We start from the raw sequence: 17,364 nt of genomic DNA, 5'->3' as shown, positions 1-17,364 counted from the left end.
TTGCCATGTACTTTATTCTTTTTTTTATTCATCATGATGAATTTATGTTCCACCCCCAGTTATGTTTTTCATTCCTTAAAAAATATGAGCATTTCAATAATTATTCCTGCTCTTTTTTGAAGAAATTAAACTATACATGTATATATTTAGCCAAACGAACGAAGTTTTTCCTTCATTTATTTCAATTCTTTAAATCATGAAAAGTTAGCGTAGTTGAGACATTTATATATTCATCTTTAAATTGCATAGTTGGGAGTTGAGACAAAATTTAATTTTTGATGTTTATACATAATTGTTATTGTTATTATGTTGGTATTTTGAAGTACGTACGTATGTTGTACATAATAATTGTAATAATATAAGTAGTTGACTTCATTTCTCTGGTCAATTTCTGTTCAATATTTTATTTATGCTGAATTATTATGTTTCTTAATTAAGTATGCAGAGATATTAAAATTCTAATTAAATTAAAGAAAACAGACAATTTTATGGTTGAATTAATAGTTGCAAAAGTTTAACGAGAGATCTGTCATTCTGTTGTACCTTTTAATTTGACATGATTAAAATTCAGACAAGCTAAAGTTATCGTTAGAAAAGAGAGCCTAATAATTAAAAAATTTATGCTAGCTTTCTTTTTTCATCAATAATAAATAAAATCATAACATAACTAATTAAGATTTTTCTTTATTTTTAAACTATTTAAATTAGATATTATAAAATATAAAATTAAATGAAAACATTCAAATATTGAAAGAATCAATTCTGATTAGCCATCCATAAAATTGCAAACATTATTGCCACTATCACAATCCTGCGGCCATTGCAGTATTATATTAAATTTTTGTGTTTAAAACTTGAATTAATTGCAGTGTCTAATGTAATTGCAATCATCCATTTTAATGGTATAATTATTAATTAATATCATTATATCAATCACGTAAAAAAATATATGATAAAATATAAATATATATTAAAAATAAATTAAATAATATATATTTATCAATAATATTTGAAAAATAATAAAAAATTAATTTAAATAATTTAAAATTATCTTATTTAATATTTATTAATTACTATTAAAATAATTATACAAATTTAAATATAATAAATATATAATTATAAATGTTATGTGTATAAAATTATAAATATTATATTATATATATAAAATAATTTTAAATATTATTTTTTTAATATTATCATATATTTATATATAAATACATAATAATTAATTTGATAACTAATTTTTTGTATTTATATTTATATATGCATATAAATACATCATTATTACGATCGCATCACTTAACATGGTTCACAATTTAATTAATTTGAATCCATTATATAAAAAGTGAATCACTTATAATTTTGGGTGTTTATTGCAAAAAATTAACTAAATAAAAATACTGCCTTTTTCTTTTATGAAAAAACGAGAGTAAAGAAAGGCAGAACTATTAACTATATAGTTACTAAAAGTATATACATTATTCATCGTAAAAGATTGCAAACGTTATCTGAAGAATGAATAAGAGACACACAGCAAAGGGATAGAGAAGCAAAGAGAGAAGAGAGAGAGAGGGGAAAAGATGAAGAAAAGAAAGCACCTCTCTTTATTTGTTTGTGATCCCATTCCCACACATTCAGTGGACAACGCTCCATGTAGTATCCAGCTAATTTCCTCCTTCGACGTCGACGTCGCACCAACCACTAACTAAATTCTTTTCTAAACCCATTTATTATTCATTTACAACTCTGTATGTATGTTTAATTAGCACACTGTATTAAGTCAAAATAATACATGCCACACGCTTGCTAAAAGTCTTTCACTCACTCCCACAAGCACTTTCTCCACTCTTCAAAACCACCCTCATTTTATATAAACTATCAACTATCTAGTGCCATAGCCATAGCCCTCCACATCAATGGAAAGAAACAAGTAACTAACACTAACACATTAATACTATACCTTCTTTTTTTATTCCCACATTCATTCATTTACTTTCATTTCTTTCCAAACCCAATTCCCCTCACAAAACCTAATGGAGTTCGGTAGGATCGGACCCACCGACCCGGGTGGCTCTTCACGCCGTTCTACCGCTCCACTCACCGGACCTTCTTCCGATTCCACTTCTTCCACAACAAAGAAGAAGCTCATCATGATCTCCCTCCTCGCCGCAGCCTTGATTGTCGCCTCCGCTGTCTCCGCTGCTCTAATTGCCGTCACTCGCTCCCGTGCCTCGGCCGGGAACTCGCCGAACCTCCGCCGGGAACCAACGCAGGCAATCTCCAAGACCTGCAGCAAGACTCGGTTCCCCACACTTTGTATAACCTCTCTCATGGATTTCCCGGGGTCCGAAACCGCCACGGAGCAGGACCTTGTCCACATTTCCGTCAACATGACCCTCCACCATTTCAGCACCGCCTTCTACGCCTCCACCGGCATCGCCTTCGGTGACACGGACACACGACTCCGTGCCGCTTACGAAGACTGCCTCGAACTCATGGAGGACTCCATGGATTCGCTGTGGCGGTCGCTGAGCTCAGTGGCCCCGTCCTTGGATTCATCATCCTTCGGCGATGAAGCCATAAGGCCCGCCGCCGTGGGTTCCACCGAGGACGTGACAACCTGGCTCAGTGCTGCGCTGACGAACCAGGACACGTGCTCGGAGGGGCTCGAGAACGCGACGGGAACACTGAAGGACCAGATGGTTAATAATTTGAAGAACCTGGCGGAACACGTGAGCAATTCTCTCGCGATATACTCGGCCGGAAGTGGCACTGGGGATTTCTCGGGGGTGCCTATACAGAACAAGAGACGGTTAATGGGAACCGGAGAGGAGGAGAACAAATCCAATAACTCGCGAGATAATGATAATAATAATAATAATACTCATTTCCCGAGATGGTTGAGCAAACGAGATAGGAGATTGCTGAGTTTGCCAGTATCGGCGATACAAGCCGATATAATAGTGTCGAAGAACGGTGATGGAACGGTGAAGACAATCGCAGAGGCGATTAAGAAGGCGCCGGAGAAAAGTAGCCATCGTTTCATCATATACGTTAAGCAAGGAAGGTTAGTAAAATTTCTCAGTTTTTATTTTCATTTTTTTTAACTCGTAATAATAATACTCCAACTAAAAAATTTGGGTTCAAACTCTAAATATTATAAATTTAGTAATTATTTTTTTTCTAGTATTGGTTGAAAAATTTGGTACGATAAGAATAACATGGGAGAGTATCGACTAAAGAGGTAGATATGGTTTCTGTGCAGAATGGGGTGTCTATCTTCCTTTTTCTCTTTTTCCAAGATAACGAACATCGCACTTTTTAGTTACCTTTTGTTTTCATTTAACGTACAAAATAATTGAAGAGGGTGATTTATATGATGATGGGTATAGCAAGAAAAAGAAAGCATAGGGGTCGGTCATGACTCATGACTGAAGAGTTATATTATCGTTATTAAAATAATAAAAGATTTATATCCATATGCATGCATTGGCATTTGGCAACACCCACCATGTATATCATTTTCATGAAGTCTACAATAATTTAATTTCTAGACAATATCGGTATTTTTTTAATCTTTGATTATTTAAAGCATATTAACCTCACCTTTTTAGCAACAAAAAGGTGCAATTATTAAACTTTATTAAAAATATATTTTTTTGAAAAAGGTTCGAATAACATATTTTAATGGAATTATTGTTCTTTACCTTTTTTTTTTCTTATCAGAAATTAAGTACTTCTATCTATACTTTTGATTAAAAGCAAAACGAAACAAACGACAAATAATAATCAGAGTATTCAATCTTGTTTGGTTCAGCAAGTGCAACTACTAGCTACTTCGCAATTTATTTTGCTCAATTGCTAAATAGAAAACAAATGAAAATCATTAATTTTGATGAGCTAGTTATGAAGTGTTTTGTCGGTTTGGACCTAGGTCCCATTACCTCACCAGAAAAAACAACTAAATTAATGTGATGTTTTCAACTCATTATAAATAATTGAATTCCGGTAATTACAATTTTAAAAACATTTTAAGTGTTTCAATTAAAGAAATAAATGAAAGGTGTACATTTCCCATATTACCCTTGCTTAACCGAGTTTAATTTTGTTGGTGTGGCGATGATGATGTATGATTGCAATAGATAAAAGGCGTAATATGCGCACTGAGCATAACTTTATGGATATGATGGTGATGGAATTTTCAGGTATGAGGAGGATACTTTGAAAGTGGGTAGAAAGAAAACCAACATAATGTTCATAGGAGATGGAAGGGGCAAAACGGTCATCACAGGAAAGAAAAATGTTGCTGATGGCATCACCACATTCCGCACAGCATCCTTCGGTAAATTATTCCTTTATTTGCACCTTCCTCCATGCTTTTTTCTTACTTCTTAATTAGTCTTCCTCCTTTTCTCTCTAGTTACAACTACTCTAATAATTTCACCTTTATTTTTTCATTTCTAGTCATTTAAATGTAAATTATACTATCTATATATAAAAAATAAGTTACTAAATTAATTATATATATAGAATATATATTAAAATATAATAACTAATTTCATAACTAATTTATTGTGGACATAATATTTTGTTTAAACGTAAATATATTAATTCCATTCTTTATACCATTTTTAGTATTTTGTAGAATTAAATTTGGAATTTAAATCTCACCAATAAATAACATTTAATAGAATTAAAATAAGAGTGATAGTATCTATTGTTTAGCATTTTAACATATTTTAGAATTAAACTGAAAAATATATAAAATTAAAAATATTGAAGCAAATCTAATATGTACCATATAAACATATTAATTATGTTTGTACATACATACAATCTATCCAAAAAAAAAAAGAAATTGTTTATAAAGAATTTTCCAAGAAAACAATGCATAAGACAGAGCAATTGCAAGGTGCACGTGGCAGGCGTTGTACATATTTTAGTAGGATTGGTATGTGTCAGTGGACAAGTCTATTTTAATGCCAAGTGAGAGTGTTCAGAGTTCAATGGCCAGCATATGTTTTTGGATGATTGAACAATAATGCACGACCCTATATGTTTTTATTAAAAATGAAAAATAGTAATTTTATTTCCTCCTTTTTTCAAAAATAGAATGTTCAGTTGTTTGTGACATTAGAGTATACATTATTCATTATTAATTATTGTGATAGTAGAATGCGTTTTAATCACGCAAGTCTAGTCAATTCCTTACTATTAATTCCGAACCATCAAAATCACAAAAACAAAAATGTACTAGCAAGATAATAATAATAATAATAATAATAATAATAATAATAATAATAATAATAATAATAATAATAATAATAATAATAATAATAATAAATAGAGTACTGAATCATTTCTACCGAAAAACAATTTCTTTTTCATTTTTAAATCAATGTATTACTATTATTTTTTCTAATACTCTTATAGCAATAACTTATTTTTAAATTTTATAACTCTTAACCTATTTTAATTATTTTCTTAACATACGACTAAAGTGTAACAAATAGATACTTCCTTGAAAATGAAGAAAAAGTAGATAAAAAGTCTTGGTCAAGTTTTCTAGTTACCAATCATATATTACTATTGGGCTAATGGTTTCATAAATAAGATAAAGAATGGTAGATGGTGGTTGGAAATTAAACTTGAAATTTCAAGTATCATCCCGGTCAATAAATAAATAAATAAATGAATAAAATTCAAGTATCATGACTCATCATCAGTCAACATAAAAACTATTTATTGTTAATATTTTAATTTAACAAAGCGTGACACATAAAGAAACTTGTGCGCGTTCTCTGTCTATCTTTATAAACACAGATCATTCACTTATTGACTTTAATTATCATCATATTTTATATTCCATTATTCCATATGCGTACATGCATCATGCATGTGTCCTCTAAGTCTCCACAATTATATTTCAATGAGAAATACTAGCATACATCCAATGAATGCCTTCACAGTCCAAATGAAAGATAAAATATTACAGAGCTATCCTATTACGTGCATATGCATGATATATAATATAGATCTCATATTCGATTCATCGCCAGCAGCCCAGCACATTCAACTAGTCCACGGTACAAATTTTAATTTCTTTTATAACTTATTATTAAAGTACTTCCCATCTAATGATTAATGCAAAGGAACATCTCTATCGCATTAATTGAGGAGAGTTCTTAGGGATCTACCATTTTCCTTTGTGTTTGTATTGATGGTATTAGATATCCCTTATTTTTTATGGCTTAAAAGGTTTATCTAAGGATAAATTTTAAGGTTATTAGTAGAAATTTTTTAAATTTTTTATTTAAATAAATAAATAAATAATAAGTACATTGAAAATTTTAATATTTTATCTTTTTCTATATAAACTTTTTTAATTGATAACATTAACATATACGTTTAAGACACATCTAAATCCTTAAAAAAACATTTATCCCTTCATTCATATACACATAACACTCATGTAAAAGAATATATTATTCCAAACAATGTTCCTTTGTCTCATTCTTTACGTCAAAGAAACCGAAAACAATACTTTCTCTTAACAATATTGATTAGTTCCTCCTCAATCATTATTATAGAATTTCATTACATAACGCATTCCATTTATTGTGGATGTTACTAATGGACTAATGGTAATTGTTGTGCAGCTGCTAGTGGTGCCGGTTTCATTGCACGAGACATCACATTTGAAAACTACGCCGGACCACAGAAGCACCAAGCCGTGGCGCTTCGCGTAAGCGCCGACCACGCAGTGGTGTACCGGTGCAGCATCAAAGGCTACCAAGACGCATGCTATGTACACTCCAACCGCCAGTTCTTCCGGGAATGCGATATTTACGGCACCGTAGATTTCATATTTGGAAATGCTGCAGTGGTTTTCCAAAAATGTATTATGTATGCTAGAAAGCCCATGGCCCAACAAAAAAACACTATCACGGCCCAAAACAGAAAGGACCCAAATCAAAACACGGGCATATCCATCCACGATTGTCGGATACTACCCGCCCCGGATCTCGCGGCTGCCAAAGGCAGCGTTTCCACCTTTTTGGGCCGCCCATGGAAGCAATACTCAAGAACAGTGTACTTGTTGTCTTACATGGATGATCACATAAACCCAAGTGGGTGGTTGCCGTGGAATGGGGACTTTGCATTGGACACATTGTATTATGGTGAGTACATGAATTCCGGGCCAGGTGCGGCCGTGGGTCAACGGGTCAAATGGAAGGGGTACCGGGTTATCACGTCCACAGTGGAGGCAAGTAGATTCACGGTGGCCCAATTTATCTCCGGCTCGGCGTGGCTACCATCCACCGGAGTGGCATTCTTGGCTGGGTTGTCAACTTGATTTCCACAATAGCTTTATAGAAAACCTTGACATCCTTAAAAAGCCTAATAAACTAAAGTTGGGGAGTAAGTCACTATATTTCTCTAGTTCTTATTTTCTTGTAATTGATAAAAAGTGTAATTCTTATGGGCCAAATTTTTTCAATTGATGATAATAATAGAAATAATTTAGTAGTGCTATTATTTTTTTTTAATAAAAATATCGCTTTTTTTCGTTCTAACCAGAAACTGAAGCCTGAACCAAAAAAAACCCAGAAATGGAAGGGTGTATATAAATTATGAAATAATTGGAAGTAGGCGCACCCAGGCCTTGATCAACAGCAGTTAGGCGAAACTGCTAAAGCCTAAAGGGGGTATTGAGCGTCAATTTGGATAAAAGATTCAAATGGTTTTTCTTTAAATAATTTTATAAAAATAAAATACAATAAAAGATAAACATAAATTTACATGCGTACTATATTATTGACTTCATCATCTTATGTCTTTGCAGAATAAATTGAGGATTTACAGCAAAAAATACAATCGAAACCAATTTGACCCCCTCCGGGGAGGTGGAATCATTTATGTACATTGTCATGTCAAGTGTCAACCTTATTGTTGTGAACCTTCTCTTAGAAAAGTGTTGAGGCATCATTAATGAATATTACTTCAACCGGTAACATCATAAGTTTTGAGATACCATACTTGGAAAGAAATATACATACTAAAACTGAAAGGAAATGGGAATAACGTGGAAGTTTCAAAATTATAGGGATGTTACACCATAGTGAACCGTGCTTCCGTGATTGTTCACGTTAATTTTACAACAAAATGACAATGAACAACACCTACTATAAGCATGTAAAGAATTGATATATGGGATTGATAGTTAGCTACACCAAGAAACAAAAACACAAGCTATACAAGAAAAAATCTCTCGATGTATCAAGGTAAAGGCATAGGGAGTTCCCACTTTGGAAATTCAACTAAGTTCCTGTTTACAATAGATCCATTGTGCAACCAGAATGTTTCCGCCGAGTGGTGAAACCGCCTCACTTTCCTTTGGAGTTCCCACATAATTCCTCGCATTGCTGAACAAGGTTCTGAATCCGCAGCATAGACAAATAAGCACCTAATTTGTCGACTGCGGGCTAGTATTGCTTCTATTTCTTTGTCTGCATGAGAGAAAGAGAGATTTGATGCTGAAGGATGCATGAGGTACATTGTGTGTGGAATTTACGAGGGCAGATCAACTCGTCGGATGGTGGGAGCATATGTATCTACTAGATTTTGATATTTTTAGTCATAGTATATACACATATTTTTCGCCAATTATTCTATTGATTTTGAACCTGGATTAAGTAAAAATTAAGATAAAGTATACTTTTTGTCTTTGATATTTTTGAAAATTTTCAAAAAAGTACTTCTAAAATGGGTGAGAGGTGACGGTGTCGGTGTAGATGGTGGTGAGAGTTAGTGGTGGCAGTAGGGTGGAAGTTGGGAGGCAAAGAGAGGTGGGTGGGTGGGTGAGGGAAAGAGTGATGTTGGAGGGGTTTGAGGGTGTGGTGACAGCGAAGATGATCACATGTGGAAGAGGACATGATTGTCGTGGTGGTTGTAGGTGTGTACTGTGTGGTTACCAACTACCTATTGATTACCAAAAAGAGTTAATTATAAGGATAAAAATGAAACTTACTTAAAATTAAGGATAAAACTGAACAAATTAAACGTTATGGATAGTTTTGAAACTTTTTGAAAACATCTAAGACAAAAGAATAGTTTGCCCTAAAAATTATATAAAACTACTTTTTATGGTCATCCATTCCATATCTTTGTGCCCAGTATCAAATTTTCTTAGTTTGCCACTAATGGAATTGAAAGGTAAATGAGGGAAGTATCCTGACCTGGTATAGACTCCAAATACTGCAATAATTGAGGACCTATTCGACTGGATGGCCATTTTATTGATACCTGGCTGTAATCGACAACGTTCTGGAATGGCAACTCTGTTTGATCAGATAATATAACTGGAACACATTCCTGTCAAAATGAAAATGGTTATTTCTTCCCAAGCAAGCCCCTCTATAGGATTACAAGATACAAAAAGGGATCGAGAATGGAGACAGAAGCATACCACAAAAAATGACTCATAAAAGCGGAGGGTCCAAGATGACTCCCCACGTGGAGCAAGGCAAAACTTTGCATTGCGCAAATGTTCAAAATATTCTTTCCTTCCCAACTTGTCAGGTCCGCTGAATTTCAAATCTGGACATTCCAACTGTTTATACCATCAATACATGATGAATAATTTTTTGTATTATAGTTAAGAATCCTTAGCGGGAAGAACATGTACATCATTTAAAGCATAATCCAGTCACTCAATACACACATAAGAGAAATATATACTACATTCTGAATGGTATAATGATGGACCAGAATTAAGGGGAGAGGGGGCAGAATGATGTAACCCAACAGAGAAGCATCTCTCCCCAGTTACCATTCTTTCTGATATCATGATCCACACTGTATAATCATTTGCTATAATACACACTTTCTTTGAGCCATTTCCATCACTCAGCCTCTGATAATTGCCTAAAGTTCCTCCCCCCTTCTGCTTACTCCCCTTGCCTCATTGATACAGCTGAAAGTTCTTACACCATAACACTTATAAAATTGGATTCAGCAGTCCGAATATAGCCACTCACCGAGACTTGCCTCATACTAAATTGGTTACTCCACTCCATTGGACAAGAGTTTGGGTTGAAGGAAGAAATTCACGGTAAGAAAGGTCCCATTCTTCCACTCCCTCCAATTATCCACTTACCGACACTCCATTATTTTCATTATCGATTGGGTCCCAACCATCAATCCTGTGAAAAAGAACCCACTGGGTACAGCCTACAATATGGTCACATTTCTATATTAGTGGCCCCCAATCAGCCAACCCCCCCCCCCTCTTTTCTTTCTCTTTTTCCCCCCTCTTTCTGTCCGAATCAATAACAAACTAATTTATACACTTTATTAAAAATGCAATCGATCAACTATGTATCTATTTCCTCTAAATAGACCTGCTCAAGTACTAATCCATGTATCAATCTAAATCACATATAAATGGTATCAACTCAGCACGTATTCTCAAGAATGAAGAATCTTAAATCACTCTGCAGTGTCCAATGAATATGAAGTTTTACGAAAAGCTAAATTAATACCAGAATTTCATCCATGTAAATGCTAATTGGTATCTCATCCATCACAAAATGGTCTTCAGCATCATATTTACTTTATATTAAATTTCTAGTTTATGGAGTTTGGATTAAAAGCTATCATTCTGTAGAATGCAGATTAGTAAAGTTAAAATTAGAGAACCAATGTGTCATAGAAGACGACATACCTTTTTAGGAAATTGTCTTGCTAGCTCTATTAGCTGAAGACGGCCGGCTTTTCCTTGAGCACGTCCTAAATAATTGGCCAAGTATTTCCGCTTTGAAATAGGTAAAGGCCGGACCACAGTAGTCCCATCTTTTGTCATACCATCATCCACATTACCTGGAATGATTATATCTTTCCATGTATTAAAGGCACTTGTATCTCTCTTATCAGTCCGATCCCCCTATGTTTGAACACAGAAACACAAACTGTTAGCTAAACAAGCCTTTCCTATCAACTTGATACATAACCATTGTCTTCTTATATGCCTCAGCAGATAAAAATTATATATGGAGGCTTCAAAAGTATAAAAGATTAGAGTGCTGCTGATAAATAAATTTAAATAAAAAAATGTCTAAATGTCTAGCAACATTTTTGTGACCAGTAAAGATTTTTCAATCTCCAAACCAAAGAACCCTTAAGAGGATGATATTTTTCAAGTAATGCCTCTACAAGTAGAACAATAAAAGAGAATTATGAGTCACTACTAAGCATTATCCAAGCACCTAGACAACCAATCACCCTTTAGGCTCCTTGATAAAAACAATCTAATACTATATTCACAAACGAGGTGCAGGTTCAGATACAGTGTTGCCGTTGCTAACAAAGTGACAACACTATTTCTAAACAATATTATGAAGGTTTCTTTCAAGTCCATAACAAGGACTGAGGGAATTTAAGCTTCCTTAAAGGCAGCCCGGTGCACAAGCATCCCGCGTAACGCAGGGTCTGGGAAAGGGCCGCACTCAAATAACGTAATGTATGCAGCCTAACTTGATAATTTCATCAGTGGTTATTTTTACGGCTCGAACCCGTGACCTTGAGGTCACACGGAGACAACTCAACCTTGCTTAAAGAATGGAAAATTCCCCAATAATATATTTGAATAATTTAACATATATTATGTTTGCTGCTTTGTTACCCAATTTGTTCTCCATTGTACAAAATGAATTGGCAAGAGATATAAGTTAAAACATGAAATTTCATGAAACAATTTCACTTATAGTGATTCTGGTGTGCAGACAAGACTGTCATGTGAATTAGAAGTTCACCTCTGGTGTAAGAATAATGGAGCGATTTATAAATGTTGCCCATGATTTGAACAAGTGAGCCCCTGCTCCACTGAAAACCAAGGAATTGACAAGTATTAGCTATTAGGTTCACCAATATTTAAGCCAGACATTGTACATCGAGAAAGAAAGCCTGCCAGTCACAAAAACATTAAGATTTTTGTCTCTTCTTATAAAGCATCTAAACTATTCTTAATATTCAAATGATTGAATAAATCCAATATTTTATGCTATGCATTTTCTTTTACATCAATATTTATGAATGATGATCATTTTAGTTTCAAGAGTAGCTTTAACAAATATTTTCTTCGTTTTACCTGGGAAAAACAAAGATGTGGTTGCGGCCTCCAGATAACCGAAAATATGGCATTTGGCTTATGACCTGATCTCATATAGAGCAGTTAACATTTTAGTTTTTTTTTTTTTTCATTTAAAAGGAAATAAAAAAAGAAAGCATATGCAGTTTCAGTCAGGAAAACAAAGAATTTACCTTGACATAGGTCTGATTAATTTCTTTGTCATTTAGACCACCCATCATCCGTGCACATTTAACATATGACGGGACAAAAAACAAATCTGCATCCTCTTTCTTTCGCGTCCGATATCTTGATGTCAGAAGTAACTTGTGTATTTTGACCTACAATTCAATATTGCACTCTCAGAATATGAAAATTCCTCCAGCAAACATAACATTTCAGTACAATGCTTAGCCTCAGACAGAATAAACAAGAAAATGATGCTGCAATAGGTAACAGAAAGAAGAAGGGCCTCTTTGGTTTGAGTTTTCTGCTTAAGTTTATTCTATTTATAAGATTTGCGAAGGGAAAAAAAAGCAAAAACATAAAAAGCGGATTTTATTATTATAACTGTTTCTCTTTTTCTTTTTCCCTTCACAAAATCTTCAAACTAGAAAAATCGAAAAATGACAAATCAAACAGACCCTAAAGTCTCTCAAATATCTAGTGCACCATTGCATTCCAATGCTGACAATATGTGAGTAATACATACAGAGAACTGATACTACTCGGGTATCTACTTCTACCAAGGCCCAGCATTATATACAATCAAACTACATCTTCAATCACATTTCTTCTGATACCAGTTCCTATGAATACAAATTTTACCAAAATAATAAAATAAAACAATGCAACTGAAGTCAGTGATACCTTTTCAAAATTAGAGAGTAAGTGTTAACTAAGACAAAGGAATTATAAAATAAATTCCAACTCAATCAAGCACAAATTCAGTAGAAAACCAATCAAGCAAACTTAGCATTATCCCGAATCTAAAATCCAAATTAACTGAAGTCATTAACTACGTTTCCTCCAAATGACGGAACACTTTATGAGAAAAAAATAACAATAAAAATGCAAGTTTCATATAAGAAGCAAACGCCCCAAATTAGCTTCACGATCCACAAAAGGAGAGAATGTAAATGGCGTCAAGAAAGAAAGGAAGAAAAGGAAGTTGAAATTACCTGAGTGCCCCACTGCCCCTTCAAGCAAGCTTCCTCGGTGATCTTGCCGTCCCTACCGTACATGAGCTGATTCAAGCCGTCGATCTCGGCGGCGTCGTAAACGTAGATCTTGAGGGACAGCTGGGAACCGTAACCTTGCTCCGGCCACGCATGGGGCCCAAAGAACTGATTCTGCGACGTGCGAAGGAGGGTAGTGGTGGTGCATGGGGCAAAGGAGCGATCGAAGAGTCTGGTGAAGAAGAAGGTGCCAACCACGAGGAGTAGGGCAGCGATCTGGTGTGTGCGGGTGCAGGGGACTTGATGGTGGTGGTGGTAGTGATGAGGTGGCATTGATTTCGATTTGGTGTTACTGGTGCTGGACATTTAGTGAGAACTGAGAGGATCAGAAGAAGATTTGTTCAGCGTAGCGGGGCAGTGATACTATACCCATCCTTGGAAGCAAGGTGCAAATGTAAACTCCGTTAAAAGATTCGGACTAAATTGACCATAATTAATTTTTGAAGAAAAAAAAATTAATGATTTAACTTGATCCTTGTTTATTTTTACAAAAAGATAAAGTATTTTTTATCTAAAAAAATGGATATGTTGATACTCAACTTTTTTATTTTAAGATAATACGATTTTCAGAAAAATCTATTAAATAATAATAAAAATTAATTTTGTAAAAAATTTTATTTTTAATTTGTGAAAATTTTAAACTTTCACAAATTATTATAAATTTATTTTTGACAAAATATTTTTACAGGTGATAGTTAAATGGAGAAAGGCCTGAAAATAATATTGCAAGAAAAAAAAATTAATTATAATACGAAGATCTTTTAAAAAAATAACATCAGAACAAGAAATGAAATAAAATAACATTAATATTAATGATATTTGTATTGGTGATGATAACAATAAAAGAGACAACGATGATGATAAAATATCGTTACACAATAGAAATAGTAGAGGTAAAAGTGATAATAATGAGAATAAAAAATGTGGTAGTAGTAATTATCATAAATTGGTTATAGTATTGAAAGGAACTTTGTGGGCTTTAAAACCCTCACATATTACAAATAAAATTCCCATAAAACTAATTTTCAGTACCATTTAACGGATTTTTTAATAAAGGAATCGTATTGTCCTAAAATAAAAAAGATTGAATACCGAAGTGTTCCTTTTTTTCTTACAGGGAGGGTCTTGTTCTTCGTGAAAATGGATAGGAGTTAGGTTGAATCTTTACTCGAAAAAATATCAATTTGGTCCTTCTCAATAGTAAACGTGGACACGTGATATCTTTCTATCACGATGATGTTTATATATATTGTTATCTACTATGACGTGTTTATGCAAATAACAATTTTTGGAGCAAAACTTTATCTGTTTTAATATGATTCATGATAAATAGAGAGTAGTTAATAAATGTTATAAACAAATTCAAAAGTTAATAAATGGCTCACTGTCCAAAACTACATCGTTTCTATGCTCTCGTGGGAGCAACAGAACACCCATCACTGTATATGATAAAATACATGGACAACTCTATTTTGTTTTCCACTATCTATTAACAAAAAAATATACACGTCTATAGTTTATTATAATAGAGAATCTACTTAATATTTTTTTAATGATTAATTAATTCAAAATTAAAATCCTCGAAAATCTAATTCTTGCTTTTTTTTTTCAAGATTTGTATTTCTATCCTTTTTAATTTTAAAATGTGAGTCCCTCTTTCGTCCAGCATTCTCCAAAACTATTATTGAATTCATTATAATACCAAAAAATTCAAAATCTATATAGCACATTTGTTTAAGGTTCTGAAAATCGGACCGGTCATCAAACCGCTTTAGTTATTGATTTATTGATTTATTGGTCCAACCAGTCCAATCAGTGGTTCAACTTAAAAAGACCGTTTTAGAATAAAATAATAAATAAATTATAAAGGACCAAAGATGAAGGTACTCCAAGAACTCCTATTAGATGCAACAGCATTCAGCATTATCACATATTCTCACACACACATACAAAGCCTTTACTCAAACAACAACCAAGTGACTTGGAAAGAAAATATAAACACCGAAACAATCACAAGCATATAGAACATGTGAATATTATTATAGCAAACATAATAATAAAATAGCTCTTCTAATGCGTCTCCGAAAGTATCCCAAATCAAGAAAACTACATAATCTGATCCACTTGATTCAAAAAGCTACATATATTAGAAAATTAAGAATCAACTAAAAGAAAAAGAAAAGAAAGGCTTGGTTGATTCGATTCAATTGCCTGTGATGAAGAATCAAACAGGGCTGAGAAGCTGAGAGTTTAAATGTTAAACATAGGCAGTGCAAATTTTAACAAAGTTCACCACAATGATTAACAACAACAAAAAGCACGGGAGGAACACTCAGTAATATAGGCAGTGCAAATTTTAACAAAGCTCATCACAATGATTAACAACAACAAAAAGCACTGAAAGAACAGTGAATCAGTAACATGGGCAGTGCAAATTTAAAATTTAAAAGTTATTAATTTAAAATTTATCATCAAATACAATCAGTGAGCAAAGCCAATCAATCAAGCACTGACTGAGCATTCTGTTCTGATTCTGTGACTGGGAAGCAACAAATTCAGCAACAAATTCAAGTTACAGCAACAAATTCAACAAATCCTAGTAAAGTCCCGATTTACAGCAAAAAGGCAAATTTATTGATTACCAATTCAGCAACATGCAGAAATACAGGGAGAAGGGAAATCTGGAAAAGAGAGAACACTAAACCAAAACATTAACCAATAATCACAAAACACTAAACCTTCACCCAGCAATTACAAACAAAGCCAGCAATTACAAGCATTAGCACATTATAAAACATTCCAAAACACTAAACCTTCACCCAGCAAAACCAGCAACTACAAACAAAGCCATCAGGAAATTTGAACAAAAAAATTAAGAGCCATCAGCAACTAACAGAGCCATCGAGCCATCAGTAACAGAGCCATCAGTAACAGAGCCATCAGTAACAGAGCAAAGAATTGAAAGCAACAGACTAACAGAGCCATCGAGCCATCAGTAAATTTGAAAAAAAAAATTACAGCCATCAGCAACCAGCAAATACAAGACAGATCCATCAGCAGCAGACAATTACAATTTACAAAACATTACAAGAAAAATGGAACAAAATTGAACAACAATTTCAGAACTTCAAACGAAGAAGAAGACCATACAATCAGAATTCAGAACCATACATACAGAACCATACAATCAGAACCATACATGCAAATTTGCAAATTTGCAAATCGGTAAAATTTCCACCATTAGCAACCGGCAAATACAAGACAGAACCAAAAGAAGAATTGCAGAACCAACCTTCAGAACCAAACTTGAAACAGTTGAAACCAAGACCGAAGCAGACTTGAAGAAAAATGGAACAAAAATTAAAGAAGAAGACCAAACATTCAGTGAAGATGAAGAAGAGAAGCCACTAACTTGGGTCCGTGCCAAGAAGCCAGCGAAGATGAAGAGCCGAAGAGGACCTGCCGAGAAGCCAGCGAAGACGAAGACACGGGGAAGAGGAAGAAGCGGCGGTGCTGAGGACCTGGGACGGCGGCGGCGCTGAGGACCTGGGTTACGCGGCGACGATGGAGGGCTAGGCAGAGGGCTACGCGGCTAGGGTTTCTTTGAATCAGAGTTCTCCACAACATGGATGAATGAATGATTGGGGGAAGAGAAGGGGGGGGGGGTGTGGGTCACGAGTGGATCACTGGATCCGTTTTTTTTTTTTAAACAGCGTCGTTTTATACGAACCGATCGGTTATCGGTCCGGCCCAACCGACCGGTTCTAGGCCGATTCGACGGTTTTTCAGCAATTTTTTTTCCAAGCGGTTATAGGCGAAGGACCGGTCCGATTTTCAGAACTTTCAACTAAATATGTTTTATATGAACCAATAAACACGTCCTAAATAAAGGAATGAACATGTATTTGTCTATTTGAGATAGAATAATCATAAAAAAAAATATTTCACTAAATTTCAAACATTTTACATAAATTTAAAATAAAAAAATTATTTAAAATA

At 34.0% G+C, this 17,364-nt stretch overlaps 2 protein-coding genes across 6 annotated transcripts; one reads left to right on the top strand and one right to left on the bottom strand.

Annotated features, from left to right (window-relative positions):
- The first annotated feature begins 1,484 nt into the window (after positions 1-1,484).
- On the top strand, positions 1,485-7,536 carry LOC112697407 (probable pectinesterase/pectinesterase inhibitor 61). Its single transcript, XM_025750570.3, has 3 exons — positions 1,485-3,067; positions 4,206-4,342; positions 6,660-7,536. Exons 1-3 carry the CDS (start codon positions 2,034-2,036, stop codon positions 7,355-7,357), a joined length of 1,869 nt encoding a protein of 622 aa, XP_025606355.1. The 5' UTR covers positions 1,485-2,033; the 3' UTR covers positions 7,358-7,536.
- Positions 7,537-8,076: 540 nt separating this feature from the next.
- LOC112697409 (probable glucuronosyltransferase GUT1) lies at positions 8,077-17,059 on the bottom strand. 5 transcript variants are annotated; one of them, XM_025750571.2, is made up of 9 exons: positions 16,778-17,059; positions 13,309-13,739; positions 12,322-12,468; positions 12,149-12,213; positions 11,814-11,883; positions 10,727-10,945; positions 9,470-9,613; positions 9,240-9,375; positions 8,077-8,510 (listed from the first exon to the last, which is right to left on the bottom strand). In XM_025750571.2, exons 2-9 carry the CDS (start codon positions 13,669-13,671, stop codon positions 8,281-8,283), a joined length of 1,374 nt encoding a protein of 457 aa, XP_025606356.1. In that variant the 5' UTR covers positions 13,672-13,739; positions 16,778-17,059; the 3' UTR covers positions 8,077-8,280. The 5 variants fall into 5 exon arrangements, with proteins under 5 accessions (XP_025606356.1, XP_025606357.1, XP_072053646.1 ...); XM_025750572.3 differs by having other exon boundaries at positions 13,309-13,681; XM_072197545.1 differs by having other exon boundaries at positions 13,309-13,663.
- Positions 17,060-17,364: the final 305 nt, after the last annotated feature.

This window comes from Arachis hypogaea, chromosome 6 (assembly GCF_003086295.3).
Source record: "Arachis hypogaea cultivar Tifrunner chromosome 6, arahy.Tifrunner.gnm2.J5K5, whole genome shotgun sequence".
In the NCBI taxonomy this organism is placed as follows: domain Eukaryota; kingdom Viridiplantae; phylum Streptophyta; class Magnoliopsida; order Fabales; family Fabaceae; genus Arachis; species Arachis hypogaea.
The sequence above is the reverse complement of the archived record's forward strand: the minus strand, read 5'-3'. Positions and strand labels throughout refer to the sequence as shown.